This window comes from Paroedura picta, chromosome 10, assembly GCF_049243985.1.
Source record: "Paroedura picta isolate Pp20150507F chromosome 10, Ppicta_v3.0, whole genome shotgun sequence".
Classification (NCBI taxonomy): domain Eukaryota; kingdom Metazoa; phylum Chordata; class Lepidosauria; order Squamata; family Gekkonidae; genus Paroedura; species Paroedura picta.
Window position 1 is genome coordinate 66,951,397 of NC_135378.1, and position 25,118 is coordinate 66,976,514.

A 25,118-nucleotide genomic window follows, 5' to 3' on the forward strand; every position below is an offset into this window, starting at 1 on the left:
CCCTAGTGTCTATATAAATGCTGTTTAAATCCAGCTCAAACACTGACCTCCAATCCAGTCGATCAGCAGCCTCAAATTGACATTATTCCTGGAAGCTTTGAAGGGCTTCTTGACCTGATTCCCTTGCTGGTGTCACAGCCCTCCCTAGTTACCATTCCCAGCACATACTGTTTGAAGCAAAGAATGGGTGGGCTGCTCAGTATGTTCTTCCAGCAGTGTGCAGAGATTCTGATTTTTGGCTCAAGCTCCAGGATTTCCTGCCAATTCTTCTCATACACAGGGTGGTCATGGACTTTAAAACTGGTAAGATAAGCTTCCTTAGCAGCTGCAGGCCTGTCCTATCTTGTACCTGGATTGTTCCTGAGCTGTAGTATCTGGGAATCATAGCTGCAAACCTAGCAGGCTAACGCATCTAGGGTGTGTCCAGATATGAGTCTGAAGAGCTACTTTTATTAGTTTTTCAACACTGCATAAGAGATGTGCCTTGGGCCTTCACAATTTATTCAGGTAGACAGGCCAGTGTATTTATTAAGGTTACTCAGCTGTGAGAACAGGAATTGTTTCTCTTCCTTCCCAAGCACAGAGTTCAGAGGCTGGGCTGAGGCAACACCTCGGCCTCAAGAATAAGCCACTCCAAGAGCTTCACAAAGGTGGAATTTCTGGCTAGTTATTCAATTATAGCCATTCTTCTTCCATCTGAATAATTTTAAAGGATTGATAAATTCTACTGAAGGAACACTTGCCAGATGCCTTTGATTACATTCTTCCTGCATAAGCTAAAGGACCTAGTGATACTAATCAAAGTCACAAAAAAATCTCTTTTGGAACAGGCATTAAAAATGCTTGCCTGCAATCCAGAACCGTTTTATTTTTCACATATTTTACTTGGGTCTACCTAGAAGTGCAGTGTGTTGTAAAAAATTGAATACACAAACCCAGTTTTGCATTTGGTAATAGGTAAAACTTACTGTAAATTTCTCCTTTTTTAAAGCTTAGATTAAGTAACCTATAAATCAAGCCAGGCAGCCAGTCACCTTTATCCATGTTTTAAAGGGCCCACAATGCCAGCTATTAAAAAAGTAAAACTTCTCCATTGAGACGCCTATGCATCTAATCATAGATGCATAGTTCTTTTTTTAATGCCACCCCTTTGGCCATCATGAGCCTTGAACCTTTAAAAAATTAATCTCGAGCCCGATTTTTTTTGGGGGGGGGTCTTTAGAGAGGCATGCTTTGTGCATTAACTGGTGGGGAAACTTTTTTTTTGCTTTGCCTGGAAAAATTTAACACCTATTTGTTGCTCCAGGCAGTTTGCTTTAAAAAAAATTGTTTTAACCCATCCCTTGGAGAAAGGAGAGGGAGGCATGTGCAAGGGCGGGCACTGGAGGCAGAAATAGCACTACTTTGGCTCCACACATTTCCTTGGCATGTGGCTTGCTGGTTGCTCTCCTCTCCCTCTCTCTACAGAATCACTTTATGTGATTCCCCAACTGATGCTGTAAAATGGAGGATGTAGCTACTAGATTGCTGCTGGGATGCTGGATGTTGACGACAACATTAGAAACACCAAAAATATGGTGTCTGCAAAAGGTTATGGATATAAATTAGATGTGGTACTCAAGAATTCTCACCTTCTGCCAAAGATGTCGTAGTAGGCAGCTGAAGCCTCCACTTCAAAACAATGTGTATCAGGTGTTTACAAGCTTCAGGTAATCTTTGTTATCTTTTGCCTAGAATACTACTACCACCATTACATTTCGCAAACCTGTCCCGCCCTTGATAAGCTTCATTCCTCCCACTAACTTGCAAGTATAATTGATGTTCCAGCAATACCTGAAACAACTGTCTTAAACATCCATTAGCCAATAGAAAAGATGATCTGTGAAATAGTGAATGTCACGTTGGAAGACAGTTCCTTTGGTCATAGCCTTCCAGTGCCCTTAGCAGCAACACCAGCTAAAAGAGGGTAACCTTTCCCAGAGCATAAAGTCACAGAAAAGTATTGTCACTCTAGAGGGGTTATTGTTGTTGTTGTTAGGTGCGAAGTCGTGTCCGACCCATCACGACCCCATGGACAATGATCCTCCAGGCCTTCCTGTCCTCTACCATTCCCCAGAGTCCATTTAAGTTTGGGGTCCATTTAAGAGGGATTGTAGCATGAGCCAAAGAATGTGACTAAATATGCTCAAAGTGATACACTTATGTTGGCTGCAAAAATAAAGTATATTCACAGTTATGGAAGTGAGGTGCCTGTACTGGGGAACCAAACTAGGTTTTGTATGAAAATGTAAAGGAATTGGCATCTTAGGGCCATGCCATGATAGCAGCAGGCATGCCTTGTTCATTTGTCTGACCTAGTTATGCTTAAGGAGAAACTGAGGGGGTCTAACTTTAACAATCAAGAGATCATAGAAGTAAGGAGAGATTAATGCATGTCAATGTGCATGTATGAACATCCTGAATCAAAGGTGTTCTCATGCATGATTTCATCGTTCCTCATAATTGATCTGTGCCTTGTCCATTGTGTGTGTTTGTGTGTATGAGAGAGAGAAAGAGAGAGAGAGAGAGAGAGTGAGTGAATGAGACACAGAAAGTTTACAATTGGGGAGGGGAGCCTTAGTCTTGGGCTCCTCTGCAAACTCCAGTTCTGCACTTGGAGAGGCAAGCATACTTCTTGAATATTAGTGATAAGAAACCTGAAGTTTACTCCATCATGTTTCAAATGGACTCAGATTCAGCATTGGATGATACAGTAGGAGATCTGACACCTGAGTCCCCAAGCGAGGACCTGCAATTATATGAGGAGCAAATTATTTGGATGGCAAAAGCCTTAGAAACTGATGTGACAACTTTAGGCAGTAAACCAAAGGATATTACGCCAATTGTATTTAGATTGGATGGAGTCCGTGGCATTCCTGATCATAGAGGGACTTATGGAACTCACCACCTCTATTTGGTCAAAACCTCCATGCAGGCAGCTCCCAGGAAAATCAAGAATGAATACAAGGTAGAGCAGGAGTTGAGTAGCTTTATGTCGGCTCATCTTCCCACTTCCTCAGAAATCACGGACAATGTGCAAAGCAAACACCTTAATGCACCCACAGATAGAGAAGGTAGAAGGACCGATTCCCTGGGCAGAAAAAAATGTACTCCTCTGGAGCGGTGGTCCCCAACCACCGGGCCGCAGCCCGATGTCGGGCCGCAGCCCAGTGTCGGGCCGCGCGGCTCCCTCTCCCCCCCCCCCGTAAGAAACCTCCCAGGCCGCGAGCCTGCGGCCCGGCAAGCTTCTTATTGTGTGTGGGGGGGGAGGGAAGCAGGGCCGCGCATGCACAATGCACAAAAGTGCTGTGCATGTGCGTTTTCGGCCGCGCAATCGCCCTCCCTGCTGCCACCGGTCCCCAGCCTGAAAAAGGTTGGGGACCACTACTCTGGAGCACTGAATTTTAGGATAGTCAGCTACCAAACAATTACAGAAGACTATCAGTTATTCTTGTGGAAGAGTCTTTGTATCTAGAGAGACTGCCAGAGGACCAAAGATCAGGGGGAAGCTATTTGCTTGCCAGTGCAAAAGATTAATGTGGAGAAACATTCCATTGAGATTGCAGCCGGTTTCAGGAATCATCATCAGAAGGCATTCATGGTTCCAAAGCACAGCATCGCCTCTCGAAACAATGAGCACGGTGGCAGATTTGCCATGCAAGGAATCAATCCTCTTTTGTATGTCTCCGAATTAACTCTTGATGGGTGTAAAGAAGAATAGACAAATGGCAAAGTCACTTAGTATCTTCTCCATTTCCTCGGGTCCAAGACTGTAGGTCCAAAAGCAGTGACATGAGTTTGTGACCCCCTTTTATAGAGGTCAAAGACAATTCCAGCAGCAATTTTAGCAGCATCAACAGGCCTTCCAGCAGGCATATCCATATCTGTTACTTGAAATAGTCCTATCTCCAGAATTTATGATGGGAGAATTAGGAATTCTAGGAGACTTAATGCTTTGTGATAGGTGATAAGAAGTGAGATTACTCCAGCAATCCACCAATCAGAACGAACCAGACATCTCAGACGTAGGCAGACTTTAAAAATTGATAAAAATTCACACTATTTAAACTAATCACATATAGAGAGGAGAAAATAAAGAGTTGGGATGATATTAAAGAGGATTAACTTGGGTAAATAAAAGTTGTGATAACCACCGAACGATATGCAGAATGGCCAATGGAGAGTTTTGAACTGAGGACAGCAAAGGAAGATCCAGCACACTATGCTGAGTGTGTGTTAGTTCCAAAACACCACCAACTGAACTGAACCAAAGAAGGTTTTTAATAGCAAAATTATATATCATAGGGCCAGGTTTGGGTTATTAGAAGAGTTGGGGGTTTTAGCCTGTTTTTCACTACCTGAAGGAGTCCCAGAGTGGCCTACAATTGCCTTCCCTTCTTCTCCCCACAACAGACACCCTATGAGGTATGTGGGGCTGAGAGAGTTCTGACAGAACTGCTCTGTGAGAACAGCTCTAACAGAACTGGTTTGCTCAAGGTCACCCAGCTAGCTGCATGTGGAGGAGCAGAGAATCAAACCCAGCTCTCCAGATTAGAGGCCGCCACTGTAAACCACTATACCACACTGGGTCTTCATTTCTGTGAAGAACACAGTGCTGTCGTAAATTAATACCACAAAGTCTTATACAGGCCAGTCACTGGGCTAGCTATTGATATGAATTACCAGAACTCTCACAATAAAGCCTTACAAATATAATGTACATAGGCAGATGATGTATTTATGACCTTTAAAAGTCAGAAATAAATGACTAATTAAAAACTTGTTAGGTGACCTCATAAACTAATTAGATTAAATTTAGTTACTGGCCTATTTACATCGGTTCAAACACAGAATAAATTTGGGAACTGCTTTGGTTACAGTTTGTTAAGAATGTACAGTCTGCTCATGGGATACCATGCACTTGAAATCCTGCTGTATCCAACTGTGACAGGAGAAAAGAGGAGAAGAAGAGTTGGTTCTTATATGCTGCTTTTCTCTATCAGGAGTCTCAAAGTGGCTCACAATCGCCTTCCCTTTCCTCTCCCCACAACAGACACCCTGTAAGGTAGGTGAGGCTGAGGCAGCCCTGATATTGCTGCTCAGTCAGAACAGCTTTATCATTGCTGTGGCAAGCCCAAGGTCACCAAGCTGGTTGCATGTGGAGGAGCGGGGACTCAAACCCAGATTAGAAGTCCATGCTCCTAACCAATACACCAAGCTGGCTCTTTAATTGTAATTCTATGGTATTCTATACACATTTCCAACAGAGCCTGGGATTCAAAGAGCTATGTGCTTAGCAGCTTGGACACACGCATAAGGATTTTAAATATTTGAACCTGTGGGTAATATAATTTAATGATTATTTATAATACATTGGTCCTAGAAGATGGCTCTGGCTCTAATTGGTTTTGGTTTGGTTTGTCTGTCGGAAAGTGAGGTATTGGCTTAAAACTACCGTGTGACATAATATTGTTTTGATCCCCTGCAAAGGAAGGTATGATAGTAACCTTGGTGGGGAAGGGATGAGAGATAGAAGTGTCCGTCAGCTGGTCACAAAGGCTGATGGGAAGAAAAAGGACCTGGACCTGATTTCTGCTTAAAGATGGAAGAGTGTGGTCACCCCCTGTGTCTTGGGTACCCTACCTGAATCTGTGTCTCTGTTTGATGGCATTTATCTTAGCTTGAACCCCCCTCCCCATCACATTTGGAAAACTAAGATTCTGAGGATAAACTATGAAGTGGAACAACATGCTCCCACCCCCATCACAGAGAAGTCTTATGTATGGTTTCCCAGAGTCTAGCTAGATATTACAAACTGCACAAATTCTCCGTGGGGACTTGCAGCTGAACTGTAGCTGCTAGTTCCCAGTGGCAACTTGTGAGTCCTGTTGGATCTAGTCGTTGCCTCCCTGCAATTCTACTCTGTTTCAGCCACGAAAACCAGCACAGGAAAGAAGGAGGGGGAGATATACGAACCCCTTTGTCTTTATTATTTATGGGGAAGCAACAGTGAGGGGTTTTGATTTTTTATTTATTGGTTCGTTTGTCTGTTTATTTATTTGTTTATTTGTATTGAGGCTTTATACTGCACCCTTGTGAGTAGTTCAGAGTAGTTCAGCAGTGGAATAGGCTGCCTAAGGAGGTGGTGGGCTCCCCCTCACTGGAAGTCTTCAAGCAAAGGTTGGATGCACACTTTTCTTGGATGCTTTAGGATGCTTAGGGCTAATCCTGCATTGAGCAGGGGGTTGGACTAGATGGCCTGTATGGCCCCTTCCAACTCTATGATTCTATGATGTGCAGGTTCCAAACGCAAAGGACCTGCCCCCTAACATTACCGCCAGTAGTAAATAATACAAGCTAACACCAAGACATGAAAACACCCAGAGGAAATACCACAAAATAGAGTCCGAGGGTGGGGAAGCAATCAATGTGCGAGGAGGCACGGACAGGGTTGGCTTAGGCTTGATCCCCACTAAATAGCCACTGGGATCGTCCTAATGAGCATGCAGCTCTCATGCCTTGCATGGCCACAGCTTTGTGCGGCCATTGCAGGAGTCTGCAAGGGCCCCAGCTGAGCCAGCCATGTCATCTCTTTTCTGGCTGGATCCAGCCACGATGGTAATCAGTGATCCACTGCCAAGCCAGCAGCCACGTTTATCTTTAGAAGCGTTATTAAAATTTTGAAATTATATAAGTAGTTGAAAATAATAATTACTTAAAACCGTTAGATCCAGAGGGGACAAGGGAGGGGGAACGAGGGGGAGGGAGGCCTGGATCAGATGTTCTATCAGTTTTTCCGACTGGCCTTAACCATTTGCTTGGTGGAAGAGCTCCATCTTGCAGGCCCTGCAGAACTCTGTGATGGGGGGGGGGGCATGGCCCAAAAGGAAAGAGCCTTTCACAGTTCTTGGATCAGAAAAGTAGTTCATTCCCCCATCTCCATTTTATGACCTTGTTTCACTTTTAAAGTGTCAGAAAGACCGTTTACGCACTGGAGGTTTCTTGCTGGGCTACAGGCTGGAGTTTTAGTTGTGGCAGGTTGCCCCACCTCTTTCTGCACCCACATGGGGGAGCATTTGGCTCGGTGCACCTCATCCGCCCCCAATTTGTGTTCCTGCATGGAAGCTGAGGCAATGAAGTTCCCAGTGCATAAACGGTCAAAGTGATCACACATCCCCAAGGATCCAGTCCAGTTTGGACTTCAATTGTTTCGATTTTCTAAAAAGGCAGGTACTGTTTCAGAGAGACTGAATTGTTGTTGTTGTTGTTGTTGTTGTAATGCATGCCATTGGTAGTCCATGTCCTTATGTAATTTTAAAAGTTTTGACTGATTTATTTGTTTGCTGATCTCCTAAGGGTTCATTAAATCATGTGGAATGAAGTGGTTTACTTTCCAATGGGTGCTGGTTTATTTATTTTGGAGATAGTGATGATGTTCCATATCAGTCATTTCTCAGTTGGTGAATGTAGAAAAACCAGTGCAGTTCATTGGACCAGTCATAGGGGGAAATGTACAAGTCATACAGAAGTCCTGGTGTGGATAAAATGGAGGGGTTTAAAAATGTGAGGCACCACCCACCGTAAATTTTACTTGATTATTTTTATTTATTTCTTTAAATTTATAAACCACCTTCTCTATCATCCCCAGTGGATCCGTTCTGAAAAACCAGGATGGCAGCAGCAAGCCTCTCGCTGTGGTTCCCCCCCCCCCGATTCTGTATTAAACACAATATTTTAAAAAATACGTTGCTGAAATGCTTGAATTGGAACCCCATCAGCTTGGTCTTGAAGTCAGACCTAGTTTGAGACCTGTGCGAGTGGGAAATACTTTTTTAAAAATGTTATTTTAATCACAAATATTTTCTGTTTAAAGGTAAAGGTATCCCCCTGTGCAAGCACCGGGTCATGTCTGACCCTTGGGGTGACGCCCTCTAGGGTTTTCATGGCAGACTCAATATGGGGTGGTTTGCCAGTGCCTTCCCCAGTCATTACCGTTTACCCCCCAGCAAGCTGGGTACTCATTTTATCGACCTCAGAAGGATGGAAGGCTGAGTCAACCTTGAGCCGGCTGCTGGGATTGAACTCTCAGCCTCATGGGCAGAGCTTCCGACTGCATGTCTGCTGCCTTAACACTTCGTGCCACATAGGACACTCCAAATCTTTTCTGATCTTACTATTCTGTTCTGTAACCTATGAAGAACTACTGTCTGAGAGCTATTAGAATTAGCACAGCCACAGAATGTACTCTTTCATAACTTTTCCTGAGGCATAACTGGCTTTGTTAGAAGCATTTATTTATTAGCATCTATTAATGGTCAAGGAATACATGTTGGTGTTGCTGCTACAGGCTAACATGACCCAGCCAGTACTTCAAGAGTATTTGCAAGGAATAAGAATGCTCAGGACTTGATTGCTAGCCACCATCTTAATTGCTTCTGCCTGTCATTCACGTTTTCTCTTCCTCCAAGGGACTCAGGTTGATTTCCTGTTCTCACTGCAAGAATTTTCTTTTTAATTGGTTAGACAGAGCAAGAGTGACTGGTCCAAGACCACTCAGTGAACTTCATAAGCTGAGTGGTGATTTAAGTGAGGTTATTATTGCTGAGCACTAAATATTACATGACGCTGGCTCTCTCCCTAAAAATTGTGGGTGGGTTAGTATATTGCATCTTGAAATGCAATTTAGTTCCAGACAATATGGCTCTGGTGAATGTGTCATAATCTTACTGTGGACACCACTGCCTCTATGACGCCCAACGTTTATAAGAGATGTATTTGTATTAATTTCATGCTACTAAAAGTGACCAGAAGCAAATAAGTTGCATGCTGTGACAAAAGTCTGTTTGGCATGAGTAAATATAATAATAAAACCAAGGTTATCCCATAAAAGTGGTGACACCACATAATACACAAATAAGTGACAAGTTTCACCCTGGAGAAAAGGAGGTTGAGAGGGGACATGATAGCCCTCTTTAAGTATTTGAAAGGTTGTCACTTGGAGGAGGGCAGGATGCTGTTCCCATTGGCTGCAGAGGAAAGGACGCACAGTAATGGGTTTAAACTACAAGTACAACGATATAAGCTAGATATCAGGGAAAAAAATTCACAGTCAGAGTAGTTCAGCAGTGGAATAGGCTACCTAAGGAGGTGGTGAGCTCCCCCTCACTGGCAGTCTTTAAGCAAAGGTTGGATACACACTTTTCTTGGATGCTTTGGGCTGATCCTGCATTGAGCAGGGGGTTGGACTAGATGGCCTGTATGGCCCCTTCCAACTCTATGATTCTATGATTCTACCAGCCAATCTGACATGGCAGAATCCCTCCGCTTGCTCATGTGCTCAAAAGTTTAATTTAGAGCATGAAAGAGTAACATATGAACATACAGAACTCCCTTGCACCAAGTCACACCACTGGTCCATCTGGAGTGGTATTATCTTTCTTGCTTGACCCTGCTCCTCCAGGGTCTCAGGCAAACAAAGGTCTTTCCAGTCAACTACTGCCAGCAGTTGAACCTGAGAGCTTCTGGATGCAAATTGTGTGCTCATCCCATGGCCCATAATGCTGTGTAAGAATAATCTACATTCAAATACACCACTTGAAGTACCCCTTCTGTGTATCGATCCTGACAGGAAGGAAGGAAGGACAGATCATTCTGCCATGTTGGGATTCATCGTACCCAATTCAAAGATGCAAAATTACCCCCTTTTTAGCAGATTAGTGGTGCAGCTTTCTCAGTGGATGCTTGCTTTCCTTCCATGCAGCTGAAACACTGACTGAATATCATAGAGTGATTATAGTTTTGCTTTGCTTTTCCAGGAAGAAATCTTTCCTATTTTCTGCTCTGTATGCTGCCTTTATATTTGGTGGCCGGCATCTAATGAATAAGAGAGCAAAATTTGAACTGAGGAAACCACTGGTGCTCTGGTCTCTGTGTCTTGCACTCTTCAGGTAAGCCCCTTTTTAAAGGAATTGTTTACATGCAGATTGAAATGAATAATAGTACAGTAATTCTATAATCACTAGGTTTTTAAAGCTTTGTATGAGGCCTACTGTTGTTTTTTTCCCCAGCATACCACAGCAGGGAAGTAAAGAACGATTCCTAAAACCAAAGTCAGATATGAATGAACAACCAAATGTCCTTTGCATTGTCAGCTTTCCACACACACTTGTACAAATTTTTCTGAAAAGTCCACTTTTATAGTAAATGTAAGAATGCAACTTTACTCAATTTCTCAAGATTGTGTTGAATATTTTTTTAAATTGTGATGATTACACAGCACAGCCCAAGGCTGTAGCTAAGGTGAATTATTTGGGGCACTAATTTCCCCCACCTAAGTTTAAAAAAAAATCAGACCCATGGCCGACTTCATCATCAAAGGTGCAATTATAATGACCACACTCCACTGGGGGCAAATCTGGCAAGAGCTCCAGAGCAAGCATGTTTCTCATGTGGTGAAAGCACCCCCATGTGGTAAGATTATAGATGTTTATCATCTATAAAAAGAATTCCCTGGCTGTTGTATAACTCTCTTATTGAGCAGAGGTGATTGCCAAACCACTAGTCCTTATGAAAACAGTTTATCTTTTACATTGTTATCAAGTCCCCCCCCCTCCAAAGATCAAAATGCAGCACCCATCTCTCTTCCCTCCATTTTATCCTCACAAATACCTCCATGAGGTAGTGTAGGGTGACAGTGTGACCTCCCAAAGATTACTCAGTGAGCTTCATGACTGTACAGTTAAATAAGATACATTGAAGTAAAGGAATATTTGCGCTTCCAATGTTCCATTTTGTACTTTTTAAGCATTTTGGAACACTTTGTTATGTGGCAATTCTCTCAGAGCTCAGCTGTAAGGCCAGTTTTTCAGATTTTCATTCATGCTGAACTGCTAATGACCAAAGGCCCTGTCCCCAGACTCAAGGACAAGCAAGACCTGAGGATAACTATTAGTTTAAGGCTTGATAATTGCCAATTGTTTTATGACTGTGCTCCGTTCACGGTAATTGTTTGCACCCAAACTGTCAAATGCCTTCTCATTAATTTCTGTTCCATTTATTTTCTGTTTTATAGTCTTAGTCTTGTTGGGTGGGTCAACGTCTTCTTACTTTCGTCCTTTTCACATTATTTGCCTATAATGATTTTCAGTTTGAGGGTATAGTGAAACTGCAAGTATTATAGTTGCCATAACAATTTTGATCTTGTAAGAACCTTAAAAGTTTCCGCTTGAGAACAGGTATTCTGCTGCCAGCAGGTAGGGCGATTATACTCCAGATCTCTAGATTACTGCCATAGTTCAAAAGAGAAACTATTAGAAGCTAAGGTTTTTTCAATACTAATACAGGACTATTTCCCCAAAGAATTTGTTAAGGATTATTTAAATATTATATTATGCTCGTAGATTCCTCTGAGACAATTTTAAAGGTCCTTAAACGTCTTCACTAATTCTCAGACTATTTCTTGCCAAACATAGGGTTTAGGATAAAAACTGAATCTTGTCCAGGTATGTGTGTCCTTGACCGTTTACGCATTGGGAATTTCACTGCCCCAGCTCCCATGCAGGATCACAAATCGGGGGCAGATGAGGTGCACCAGGCCAAATGCTCCCCCGTATGGGTGCAGGAAGAGGTGGGGCAATCTGCCACGACTAAAACTCCAGCCTGCAGCCCAGCATGGAACCTCCAGTGTGTAAACGATCCTTGTGTGTAAAAATAAAATAAAATCTGGTTGCTTCTCCCTTTAAACATGTTACTTTCCAGCAGCAATCCCTAGTGTGGCACCTCTGGGCACCACAGTACCCAGCTATGTGTTTCTTGTTGCATGGTTATTTATTTGCTTCATTCATCATCTACCTTTTAAGATGAGCCTCAAGGCAGATTATAGATGTATAAAAACAATGCATGTAAGGCATGTATAATTGATACAATGAATGATGCAATAAAACTGGGCTATATAATTTTAAAATGCTGGAAACATTTTATAGCATATCTCATAAATCAGATTTCAAGAACATCAGTGCAATAATCTGAATTGCACAATAAGACCAGAAACAATGTAACATATCTAGTAAACAATGGAACATAACAGGAGAGGAAAAGAAAACTGCCTAGTATTTGTATGGGCATTAAAAATTAGAACCCTGTTTCTAGATTACACAGGATTATGTGTCCCAGCTTGATGTAGTGGTTAGGAGCACTGACTTCTAATCTGGCGAGCTATGTTTGATTCCTCACTCCTCCTCCACATGCAGCCATCTGGGTGACCTTGGGCTCACCACAGCACAGGGCTCTCTCAGCCTCACCTCCCTCACAGGGTGTCTGTTGTGGGGAGAGGAAAGGGAAGGCGACTGTAAGCCGTTTTGAGACCCTTTCAGATAGAGAAAAGCAGCATATAAGAACCAACTCTTCTTTTTCTTCTTCTAACTATGTTGGTCTGAAGCAGCAGAACATAATCTGAGTCCAGTGGCACCTTTAAGACCGACCAAGTTTTATTCTGGGTCTAAGCTGTTGGGTACATGCACCCCCAAGCTTTGCTGCATCATTATTGCATCATTCATGCTCTGAGTTGTGGCAACCCCATAGTGTTTCCAAGGCAAGATACCTTTGGAGGTGGTCTGCCACCCAAGTACTAATCTGGGCTAAACCAGCTCGGCTGCCAAGATCTGATAAGGGCCTCCAAAGAACACATGGGTAGGATTTACCTGTTCATTTAAGAAGCAAACAGATGAAATAAAAAGAAAGTTTAAATGTGCTGTAGCATACCTGTACATTTAGTGCTGGTGTGTCACTGCTCTACTGGGCTTAGCTAACTTCTCAGTGCCACCTCCCCCCTCTGGAAAGCCTATTAGGGATCTTTATTCCCCCACAGCAACCAATTGCAAACGGAGGTGGAAGGAGATTGAGTGGTTTCCATAGAAGCCCCTGAGTGACAGGAGCCAGCCTCAGTGGGAAGAGGAGGAAGTAGTAAGAGCTTAGAAGCCGCCTAGTGAGAGGACAAAAATGTGAAGGGAAGCATTTGAGTGAGACCAAGGCAGCCCAAGACTTCAGCCCTCCCAAGAAAGGAAACCTACAAGGGAGAAAGGAGGTAATGGTAGCGTCCAGCTGGCAAACCAGTGAGGAGGAGGTCAATAATATGCTAGCCTTCAGTTTGTTGATACACTCTGTCCAGAAACGCCTACCAAGAAGTCAACATGTATCAACACATTGAATGGTGGCATATTCTCCTCGCATTATGAGGCAGGGATGCTTAGACATCTGTTGGTTGAACTCATATTCTGTCTACCAACTGTGAGCAGGGAGGAGCTTTTTTGATGATAGATTCAACTGTTTGTTGGACCGCAGACCCTTCAGTGTATTCCATCCCAACAGAACAGTATGGAGCAAGAGGGTTTTTTTAATAAATCCTTGACTTTCAAAGGGCTTTGGGGGTGGGGGGGGGGCTTAAAAAAATTTGTAATTACTATTGTGAAAGTGCACACAAAAAAAGGGTTGAAGGCTTGGCAGAGGTTCCAGTGGTTCAGGATGAACCAAGCAGGCCAAGTTATAGGCTTATATCTGATCAGTACATTTGATTGGTCAACTTTTCTAATACATCAAATAGGGTTGGGCACTTCAGTGTCCGGAGTAGCCGTTCCTGCCCGAAGCAGCCTGTGCCGGGGCAGCCGTTCCTGCCGCGAAGCGCCATGTGTGTGTGACAACCGGGGTACCAGCACCTCCCCCACCCCATGCCGCGGCACTAGCTGCTTCGGGTGGGAATGGCCACTTTGGATGCCGAAGCGCCCAACCCTAACATCAAACTCCTGCCAGACAGTTAGGGATGCCAACTAGGCATGGAGGGGGGGGGCATGGCAGGTTCTCTGCCACCTATTCACTTTCACTTGAGTATTGGGATAGACCTTGCACACCCCTCTGACACCTATCTCTGTATATGCGCAGGGCTCTTCTCTTGTGATTAGGAGCCTGTTTTTTCCAAACTGTGGACAGAGACCTCTGAGTGCATACAGTTATGACGGGAGAGAAAGGTCTGGGGCTTGTTATTTGATTTTTGTTTTCCAGGAAAATATTTTTTAGCCATTGTTGTAAGCTGCCTTGAGCCATGAAGAAAGGCAAGATAGAAATGTTTTAGATAAATATATTTTATTTATCAGTTGTATATCCCAGTCACTTTCCCCTGAATGGCGCTCAAATGGTATGGGGATTCTTTCCTAAGAGTCTAGTGAAGGTGCATAAGTTTGACTGGGTCCTGTTACTGTAATCTGCCATCATCCCCCCCCCACACACACACACAGTTGCACAAACATACATGCACACTTTCAGTAAAAGATTGCTCAAAAGGGCCATTCCCCCCTCTGGTAAAATGAAAACTTCAATAAGGGGGGGAGGGGAATAGGGAAATGGAAGTGATTAATTTAAAATGCATCTGTTTTAAATAAGAAAGGAAAATACATTACAGCTAATGAGTAATACAAAATATGCTATCCTGTGTAGCATGTCATGTTAATTGTTCTATTGCATTTTAAAGTGTTCAGTCTTCCACAAGTCTATTGTTTCTAACAAAGGAGGGGAAACTAATGTGAAGTGATTGTTTTGTGGAATGCTATTGAAGTTCACTCTGGGATCGCTCACCATGAATGAAACATTAAGGTGCAAAGAGGGGGAAATAATCAGTGACTGTATTTCTCATTAACTATTTGTTGTCCTGTGTGAGAGGATTTTATATTAGTTTGGAGACTTTTATACTGAGAGCCAGCTTGGTATAGTGGTTAAGAGTGCCAGCCTCTAATCTTGAGAACCAGGTTTGATTCCCCACTTGTCCTCCAAATTCAGCCATCTGGGTGACCTTGGGACAGTCACAGTTCTTTCAGAGCTCTCTCAGCCTCACCTCCCTCAAAAGGTATCTGTTGTGGGGAGAGAAAGGGAAGGAGATTATAAGCCCCCCTTGAGGCTCCTTTGAGTAGTAAAAAGCAGGGAACAAGAAACAGCTGTCCCAATCAAACTGAAACATATTTTTGCTTCAAAAAGAATTCCTCAACTGTTTCCTGATGATGGTCAGTCCGTATCATAGGAGAGGTGGGATAAAATGATCCAAAACACAGGGCAGCTGCAAAAAGAAAAAAAAAGAAACATTATATGATGTTTGCAACTATCTTTTAAAGATTGCTTGAAGGGGGCTTAAGGAAGTCTAGATAGTGAAACTCCTTCATTAAAAAAAATAGTGAAATGTGTCTATGCAATTTATAGTTGTTTTCATTAATACTATAATAAAAATGTAATATATAGTACACAAGCATAATTGTAATCCAATTGTATCTGCCTTTACTGTCCTTAATGTCTTTGTTTTTGGGGGGGGAGGAATGTCAGGGGCAATATTCTGTGTTCTAGAGCAGGGGTAGTCAACCTGTGGTCCTCCAGATGTCCATGGATTACAATTCCCATGAGCCCCTGCCAGCAAATGCTGGCAGGGGCTCATGGGAATTGTAGTCCATGGGCATCTGGAGGACCACAGGTTGACTACCCCTGCTCTAGAGTTCCCTCCTGCTGTAATACTGCTTCTCATTATCCTCATGCAGAAGAATTGTTGCAGTGTGGGGAGGAGCACACTGGCTCAACCCTTCCTCCGTGGGATCGCTGAGCCATCTGCACAGTGAACTCACAGAGAAAGTACCAGGGTGAATGCTTCCTCCCTTTGATCAGCAACACTGATTTCCAAATTGTGTGCATAATGGGGAAGAGAGCATGCATGTGGGCACTTGGCAATTGCGCAGGTGATGGAAGCAAGACTGGCACCCTTGTGCTTTCTTTCCCTCCCTGTGTGGTGAGTCAGCATGCAGCTTGGTCAACTGCTTGCGGTTATCGGCTCCAGTAAATCTTTTAAATCTACACTCCACATAGGCACATGTCATAGATGCAGGGAAATATATTTCCAGAAATATCCTCAAATATATCAAGTATGATTTAGCCTCATAAAAGAGGCCATGTGTATGTGTGTAGAACCCCCTAGCCATCTTTCTGCTTAGAACCTCTTCCCTGGTCTCTGTGAACCTGTCTAACTTTTGGCATGCTAATGACTGCCTGTTCTTTGTGTTCTCTTTATGGTCATGAAGTATATTCGGTGCTGTTCGAACGGGTGCTTATATGCTATACATTTTGATGACCAAAGGGCTAAAAACTTCAGTTTGTGACCAGAGTTTTTACAATGGACCTGTCAGCAAATTCTGGGCGTATGCATTTGTTCTAAGCAAGGCACCAGAACTAGGTGAGTGCCTCTTCTCCTATTGACTTATTCTTGGAGGTATATTTTTGTTTTAGCTGTCCTTTTCTGCAACTCAAAACCATTTGACTCTATTCATGCCAGTGTTTTGAATGCGAATAACCATAAATAAACAAGACAATCAAGGAGACAGGCAGCAAAAAAATCAGCAAAACAAAAAAGACTTGCAATTCGGGAGGTCTCATGGCTCAGTGGTAGAATATCTTCTTGGCATTCAGGAGGTTCCAGGTTCAGTCCCTGGCATATCCCATTAAAAGGACCGTGTAGTATGCAATGTGAAAGTCCTCTGCCTGGGACCATGGAGAGCCCTGCCAGTCTAAGTGGACAATTGTGACCTTAATGGATCAGCCATCTGACTCAGTATAAGGCAACTTCATGGGTGCTCATGTGCTAGAGCAGGGGTAGTCAAACTGCGGCCCTCCAGATGTCTATGGACTACAATTCCCAGGAGCCCCCTGCCAGCAAACGCTGGCAGGGGGCTCATGGGAATTGTAGTCCATGGACATCTGGAGGGCCGCAGTTTGACTACCCCTGTGCTAGAGCATACAATAGCAGGAAGAAATGAAAAAGAGCATGCCCATATCCTTAGCACATGCCATTTTGATTTCGATTAGTAGGACCTGTGGATTCTTTTAGCAATGCTGTTGCTTCACTATGTTCTAGTCTTGCCCTTGAGCTAGAAAGTGACATCCCGGCAGCAACATGAAAGCCATTTGCCAAATCAACAAATAGTCAATACAGCCACAAGTGTAAGCTTTTACTGCTGCAGGAGCACTTCTGAGTCTCCCATAGACTTCTGCATTTATTTTGGACCAGTCCCAATAGAATCACATGGATGAGCAATGCAAACCACCTTCTGCTGTCAACTGCAAGTTATATAGCATCTGACAGAATAGAAAAATATACAAAGAAAGTATTCAGCTCCCATGGAATGGGAAGTTTGTGTAGGGAAGTTTGTGTAGTCCAGGTAATTGCAGGTTGGGTTTTTGGCATGTGAGAAAACTCGAAATGTCTCTACTTCTAAAAATACATTTGGAGAACACAAACTGAATGAAAACAGTCCAGGCGTGGCTTAAGACCATTCATAGTAAAAAATTAAACAGCGGCACCACTACTCACACAGATGAAAGGCATTTTGGATTAGGAGAGAAAAGAGCCAAGCAGCCCCATCCTATACACGTTTATTTTCTAAGTGCCCATCTCCAGTTGGGCTTGGTTTGGACTCCCAAGTAACAACGTGTTGTTGGCTTTCATCCTAAAAGCTTTCTTCACATTGCCAAGTCAGCTCTGAGCCTTGCTGAGACAGCTGAAATTGAAAGTTTTGTGGCATCTTTAGTATTCACCTTTCCCATGAGATGTCATGTAAATGTTAACTACAGAAGAAGGAGAGTACCTCGGTGCTTTCATCTAGAAATACAGTAGTCCATACAGACAATTATTGGGCAGATTCCCTGGAGAGGTGGCATAAAAATTATGTAGATAAATAAAATTATCTTTCCTATTAGACCCCAAGTCACGATGTAGTCTGAGAAATAGATATAACAAGCTACTTAACTAAAAATAAAGGTTACTTGCACCAGGCTTGATGCAAAATATATTTGTCTTTCTTTCCAAGCAGAATTCTCCGTTGTATTTCTTTCTCCATCCCCGGTGCCCCTCCCAAAATAAAAGCAAACATGAGGGCACTTGATTCTTCCAGTCATATCTATGTAGTTGGTGGTAAGTCCCTCTGAAAGCACTGGGAACTGGTTTGAGCATGGATGCATAACATCAGGCTGTAAAAAACAAAAATCTCTTCTTCCTCAGAAATACCACACACTCAGTAATATTGGGAACCCTCAGGTGAAGACTGGAGTTATCTATGCCTATGAGCAGTTAAGAAACCTCCGTTAAACTTTGAGCCTACGAGGACTTTGTATATGAAACAACTGAAGAAAACTGAGACACATTATATATTTTTTAAAATATCACTGACGAAGAGTAAAATTGAAAAGGGGGAATTGAAAAAATTATCCGGAACCCTTTTTGGTCGGCATTTCAGTTTGGTTTCATATGGACGTGAAGTAAATACCGACCTGGAAACAGAAAGTAAAATACTTTACCAAAAGAAAACACGGAATAAATAACGTATGAAATAATTAAAAAGAGACATTTGGACAGCCAACTGGTTGAAGGCTTCTTTTTTCTCCTTGGAGCAAATGGCTGCTTTGTGGGCATTGTACCTCAGCTCAGCCCAAATCCCACCTCCCACCCTTCATCTCCCAAATCTTCAGGAATTTCCCAACATGACATCGAAACTACTTAAGTGGTTCCTATTTTATGATGTTTTCTCACCAGCCCTTTCAAAAAGCTTTTAAGCAACAAACCTATCGGGTTTGCCATAGTATGCTTATCCTGAGGTTTGCTTATCCTGAGGTTTCTGTGTGGTTCTAATTAGAAACTGGAAACAATGATTCAGCAGACTGTACAGGGCTTGTTTCCGAGGAAACCTCACAGAGCTTCACCGCATAAATAATGAATATTAAGATTATGTTGTTTCAGGGATTTCTTTTTTTCATCACAGAGCAAGGGAAGGGAAATATCTACAGCCTTTATGTGTAAAGAGTCTTTGAATCCCTACTGTTTGACATATGTGAAAACCTACTGAGATTTGGCTAAATTAGCCCTGTGATACCTTATGGAAATGTGTCAGTGTTTCTGCAGCTAATGAAGCAGTCAGGAGGCAGGGGGGCTTTATTGCTGATTTAGGTTGCTCTCCTAAGCACGTTTATACTGTTGGGGTAACTCTCAACAGACATTTTTGCAATATGTGTTTAAGATTGAAATATTAGTAACTGAGGCCCAGTTTTTATTCCATACATATTTGCATTTCAAAGCAGCAAAATATATTCTGTGTCTAGGAATTTGCCCCAGGCTCTTTTCTTCTTCCAAACCTCTGTGGCTTTACATTAATTGATATGTAGTAGGCAAGTACTAAGAGATCATAGAATCATAGAATAATAGAGTCGGAAGGGACCTCATGGGTCATCCAGTCCAACCCCCTGCTCTACGCAAGACACTCACATCCCAATCGCTCACCTCGTTTTCCAGTTGCAGAATAAAAGGCACGTTTCTGCAACTGGAAAACGAGGGCTTGCAAGACAGAATAAAATCTAACACTTCCATCTTAAACCCACTGAACCGGTTCATAAAACCATGGAACTAGTGGTGTGAGCCCAAGGGAGCTCTAGGCTTGTGTTTTTTCCTTCCCAACAGCATCCATTCCATACAACAAAGTGCTTTTCAAAACTGAGGGGTGTTTGAAAAGCACTTTATGAGATGACATTTCTGAGGGGTGGGGTTTGAAAAGAAAAATAAGCTACAAATTCTCTCGTGCCAGCCCGAGCCATTTCAGAGACCCTGAGCAGCCTTTTAGTTTGTTGGCGCCCTTCCAGCGAGTCCTGTTGCATTTGCCAGAAGTAGCACATGTGGAGCCAGGGGCTTCTCTTTCCTCTTAGCAGCCCCAAAAACAGACGCACTGTGTGTTAAATTTTGCCTTATTTAAAAGGTGTTCTGTGGTTTGGCAGGGAACAGCTGCAGCGAAAATATAAATAAAACACCTGGATCTTTGTATCACAGCTGTTTTGAGGCGGAAGGACTGATTCAAGTGGTCACAGCCTGAGGCATACAGTCCCGTCACTGGCCTATTCCTCCTCAGTATTCACATAAGTAGGGCGTGGGTCATAATAAGGAGTCCTTGTCTGAAACTTCTTATCCATGCTACATATCGCTCTGGACAGAAGGTTGGTGGTAAGCTTAGACATTGCAGTGATATTCATAATGGGGAAATTTCAAAGTAGCACCTTCATGTACGCTCGGCCCAGTGAATGTTGTTTTAATAGGTCAGAAGGTCAAAACAGAGATCCTGAAACTGTGAATTTCTTAAGACAAATTACAAGGGTCAGATTTGGGATAGGCTTAGGATCAGGGAGGGAGGATAGAGAATTTAACCTATCTCCACATGGTTTTTGCTAATTTAAAAAAATCTTCCCCGCTAGCTTTTAAACTAAAACAGACAGGGACCAGTTTAGAGCTTTTCTCATCCCCCCCCCCCCCCTCTAAAGTAGCAAGGAGCTAAGTTTGTGTGAGTGAGGGGGTGAAGAAGTAAAAACCTCCCAGTTAAGTCTAGTCTTAAGGCACTGGGAAGATGCTGTCATAGATCCTGGTCCAATCAGGTTGGCCCGGCATTCTAGCCAAGTTCTCAGCACTGACCTTGATATAGCTCAGTGGTCTGTCTGACTGGTACTCTACAGATGACATTAGAAGCACTGAAATAAGGGACATAGACGATGATGACTCCTTCTATGAGCAATCATTGCCACTGTCGTTTATTATTTACTCTGTTTATACCCTGCTTTTCCCCCAAGGGTGAGACTGACATCACTTCCCTCTCCTCCAGTTGTTATCCTAACAACCCTGTGAGATAGGCTAGGCTGAAAGTGTGGCTGGCCTAAGGTCACCCAACAAACTTCTATGGCAGAGTAGGGATTTGAATATGAATCTACAAGATCCTAAACTGCTACACTAAGCTCTATATCACCCTTACTTACTATTCAGCAAAAAGCCATTGGCCATATTTAGATCATGTCACATACCATCATAAAAATATACTGAGTCAAAGTCTTTTCTTAAAATATGGAAGCCATGGAATTTTGAAGCAGTCTGATATTTTCCTTACCTTTATTTCAAAAAGACTGCCAAATAGATTGACCCTGGGTTCTAAACCTCTTTTCGGTAACTTGACAAATAATTTTTATCCACAAGCTGAACATAAGAGTCCCCAGACACCTTAATATTTTCATGAGTTTTGATAACAGGGTACTATACCAACATATTGAACCTTTAGAACCTTGTACCATCATCTTAAAAAATGTGCAGTAATCATCTTCAAGCTTCAATTCTAATTTCTTTTTTTTTCTCTTTCATGTTAACAGGTGATACAATATTTATTATTCTTAGGAAACAGAAGCTCATTTTCCTCCATTGGTACCACCACATTACAGTACTACTATATTCTTGGTACTCTTACAAGGACATGGTGGCTGGCGGTGGCTGGTTTATGACCATGAACTACGGAGTACATGCCGTCATGTATACTTACTATGCCTTGCGGGCTGCTGGCTTCAGAGTGTCCCGAAAGTTTGCCATGTTTATCACCTTGTCGCAGATCACCCAGATGTTCATGGGCTGCATCATCAACTACCTGGTCTTTGCCTGGATGCAACAGGACCAGTGCCCTTCGCACGTCTCCAATATTGTGTGGTGTTCTCTCATGTACATCAGTTACTTTGTGCTCTTCTGCCACTTCTTCTTTGAGGCGTACATTGGCAAAACCAGAAAAGCGAGGAAGGCTGAGTAGAACCTGGAAAAGCGAGATGGAAGCCGCAGCAGCTCAGGTCACCCCAAAAACAACAACGCAGAGAATTTTGAGAAAAACAAAAATGGCACAAGGAAAAATATTTGTACGTGGTGCAGCTAAAACTCAGCAGTTGGGGGGGAGGGAGGGCAGCTAGGCTTGTTGAAACCAGTAAGTTTATGATCCTGTCTGGGAGAGGACTCACTGAATTATCTTGCATCGCAAAAAATAGACTGCTGACAAGAAAACATCTTCCTTCTTGCATATCTATCCACTCTTAAAATGCAAATTTTAAAAAAGGAAAGAAAAGCAAAAGAAGATAATGATTTTGCAAAATAAAAATAAATTGTTTCCCTGATAACAGATGATTTTTATTAAAAGCAACTAATTTCTATATCCTTTCTAAACTTTTTTTGTTTAAAAAAATGCAACACTTGAACAACAGTTAAGCTGAAGAAAGATGTAGTTTGTGTCAGGTGAATGGATGAAGGTGCCTTGCACTGGCAGAGCATTGGTCTACCCAGCCTGATATAGTCTGGTGGGATTGGCAGCCACTTGCCAAGGTCTCAAGCAGATGTGCTGCAACCTGAGATCCTTTTAAAACTGGAAACTCCAGAATTAAACCTGGGGCTTTCTGCATGCAAAGCATTATCTCTGCCACCACGCTGTGGCACCTCCCTAAATGATTCTAGTGTTTTTGCAAAGTTTAATAGCTTTATGTTCCTTGAAAGCATTGGCCCCTAAAAGTCCAGATGTGGAAATAAAAAGCTGACTGCTGCTGAGAAGTCATTTAAATGTCATTAAAATAATAAATGGGGAAGAACTGGTTGGTTTTCATACTGGGTCACTATGCTGTGAATGGATCTGGTAGGTCAGCCAAAGGCCTGGCTGTTCCTTGAGATATTGATTCAGCTATTGGCAAGTCCTGTTGAGATCCACTTATCAGCAAAATTTCTCCAAGTGCATTTCCTGGTCAAAAGTGAGGCAAGGAGAACAGGCTAATATGTGGCTGATTAGTTGAATTGCCAGGGTCTATAATAGAGTAGGAGAAAGGAATATGAGGGAAGAGGAAGAAGCCATGCATCAGAGCTGGCCATTTCTCAAAGTACTCTGCAAATCCTTGCCTTGTGCTGTCAACAAGAATTTGAGGGTTGAGTCACCAGTTCTATCGTGGGGCCAGTTCTAGAGTTTTGTTTTAGATGCACAGGATGTCTTTCATCATGAGAGCCACTGGGTGAGTTCAGCTGGAAAACAGATTGCTCATGTCTCTCATCCAAAGTCAGTTCCATCAGCTAAGTCAATCTGGTTCACACAATATCTTTTTGAAGCTGAATGGATAAACTCTACTTCTGAAAAAATGTATTCCTGTGCATGTGGCCATGGGAATCATCCCCAAAGCCATTTTGTGAATGCAAAATATGAGGGTGGGAGTGGTCTTTGGAACAGGAGCCAGTGCACAAGTGTGCACTTGTAGTGGCTGTACTTTTTCTTCGTCCACCTGTGTTTTCAAGTTCATAGACATTGCCACACAAACAAGAACCTGCATCTTTTTGCACCCGGTCCTACAACCCGAAATCAATGCAGTTTGCTCTTGCATGTGATATTTGCAGGTTCAAAATGTAGGGAATGCATCAGAGGAACAGTTAACTATGAACAAGGTAGAAGAAGAAGCCAGCAACCGCTACAAGCACAGCATGGCCCTGAAATTACAGTAAGTGCAATTTGAGTGAAAGGTGCAAAAACAAAAGATCTAGACAGCCTTTTAGAAGGTGGTGGTTATGGGTAGATAGGAACTTCAGGAATAAAGAAACCTGTGGTATGGTACATATTTTATATTTTTATGAACTTCAAATAATAGATATCTGCAACCTTAATAGCATTCGACAGCACTAAATGTGACTAGGTAACACTGCTGCATTTGCAGTGCACGGCTGTTTCAAGGGCCCTCCTCCGGTCACATGGAATTGCCATATTGGAAGCTTTATTATACGGGGTGGGGAGGACCTGAATGGATTGATTGTGCTGCAACACATTAACTGTGTGGTCAAAAAAGAACTATCTGTGCTTTAAAAAAAAAAAGAATCTGTAAAAAATATATATACTGTAGCATTCTTGATCACTTAAAAAGACACCTGGTTCTTCGGTCAGCTGCAGATATAAGGAGAAAACTATTCCACTCTGAAACTCAGAGAATTAGCTGAAAAGAGCCATATTTTCTACAAGAAAAAAAGTAGATTGCATTATCTGTAAGATTTCAGTCCTTACGAAGCCAAATACAATGTGTTACGCATTCCTAGCACTTCAAAGAAACAAATATGTAAACTTAATGTTATAACTGTGTGTTAACATAGTATTCTCAGTTGTATCAGTTTGTAGGTGAATTTAACAATTAGAAGAAGTTAGAGGGACAGATTAGGAACTGCTGTTATATGTAGAAAATGCATACACACCTATAACTATACTTGTAACACCCATTATGTGAGCTGTCAAAACACAAAGTTGGAAGAGGAGGGAAAGAATCAACTACCCCCCCCTCAACTAATGCAAAGGACTGCCATTTCTTTCTTCCTTGAATCTGAGACTGTACAATACACAATGTTTTTTGCATCAACTGTGCTGTCCATCATTCATGACACAGAGCAGATGTGATATTTGTTAGACATAACAAGGGCTTTTAGTGTTTCACTATGTGCAGAAAAAAAAAACCCCTGTTACATTCTATATTATGTGGATAGTCTTTTAAAGAACAAGAAATCCAGAGCCTTTCCAGAGCTGTCATAAGTGTGAAAAAATGAAAATATATATATATATCTGTGTCATTTAAGTTATTGATGTTCCGACATTGTTATTCATTTTTTTTTAATGGCAGAATGTTATATTACATAGAAAAATATAACATGATCTTAAACTATAGGATCTTAAGCTATAGGACTCCCGTATCAGTGGAAATATCAATTAAAATGTAAATGATGTTATTTTACAGCTTTGGGAGTAGATTATATTTCACAATAAGCCTTTTTTAAAACGATCTCATAAGTATTTTTCTAGTCTGTCATACTTGAAATAAACGAAGATCAAGTAATACAGAAGGGTAATGCAACTGGGAAACAACTGCAAGCGTCTTCTTTTTCCTGTTGTGCTGTTCATTTCTGTATCTTTCTTTTCATTAAACTTTTGGTGTAGGCTAAAGGACAGACTTCTCTCTACCAAATCTATCTTAAAATAAACGGAAACCTTTCACAAAGGACTCTAAGAACTGCTTTATAATTTCTTGCTTCTGTAAGCAAAAGGAAGAAACTACATTGATTAGAACATACCTTTATTTTGTAAAATAATATTCCGCATTGAGACTTGCATTAATAGCAGTAATAATATGTCTTCTGGAGACATAAACAAAAGGTGTTCTTAGTATCCCTT

The 25,118-nt window shown here is 42.2% G+C and overlaps 1 protein-coding gene across 5 annotated transcripts in view; it reads left to right on the plus strand.

Annotated features, from left to right (window-relative positions):
• ELOVL6 (ELOVL fatty acid elongase 6) overlaps positions 1 to 22,109 on the plus strand; it is an 83,398-nt gene extending 61,289 nt beyond the window's left edge. For all 5 annotated transcript variants that reach the window (XM_077300608.1, XM_077300607.1, XM_077300606.1 and 2 more), the window contains 3 exons: positions 9,855 to 9,986; positions 16,140 to 16,291; positions 21,280 to 22,109. In XM_077300608.1, coding sequence (XP_077156723.1) covers positions 9,855 to 9,986; positions 16,140 to 16,291; positions 21,280 to 21,704 — 709 coding nt within the window. In that variant the 3' untranslated portion in view covers positions 21,705 to 22,109. The remainder of the gene's footprint in view (positions 1 to 9,854; positions 9,987 to 16,139; positions 16,292 to 21,279) is intronic.
• The last annotated feature ends 3,009 nt before the right edge of the window (positions 22,110 to 25,118 follow it).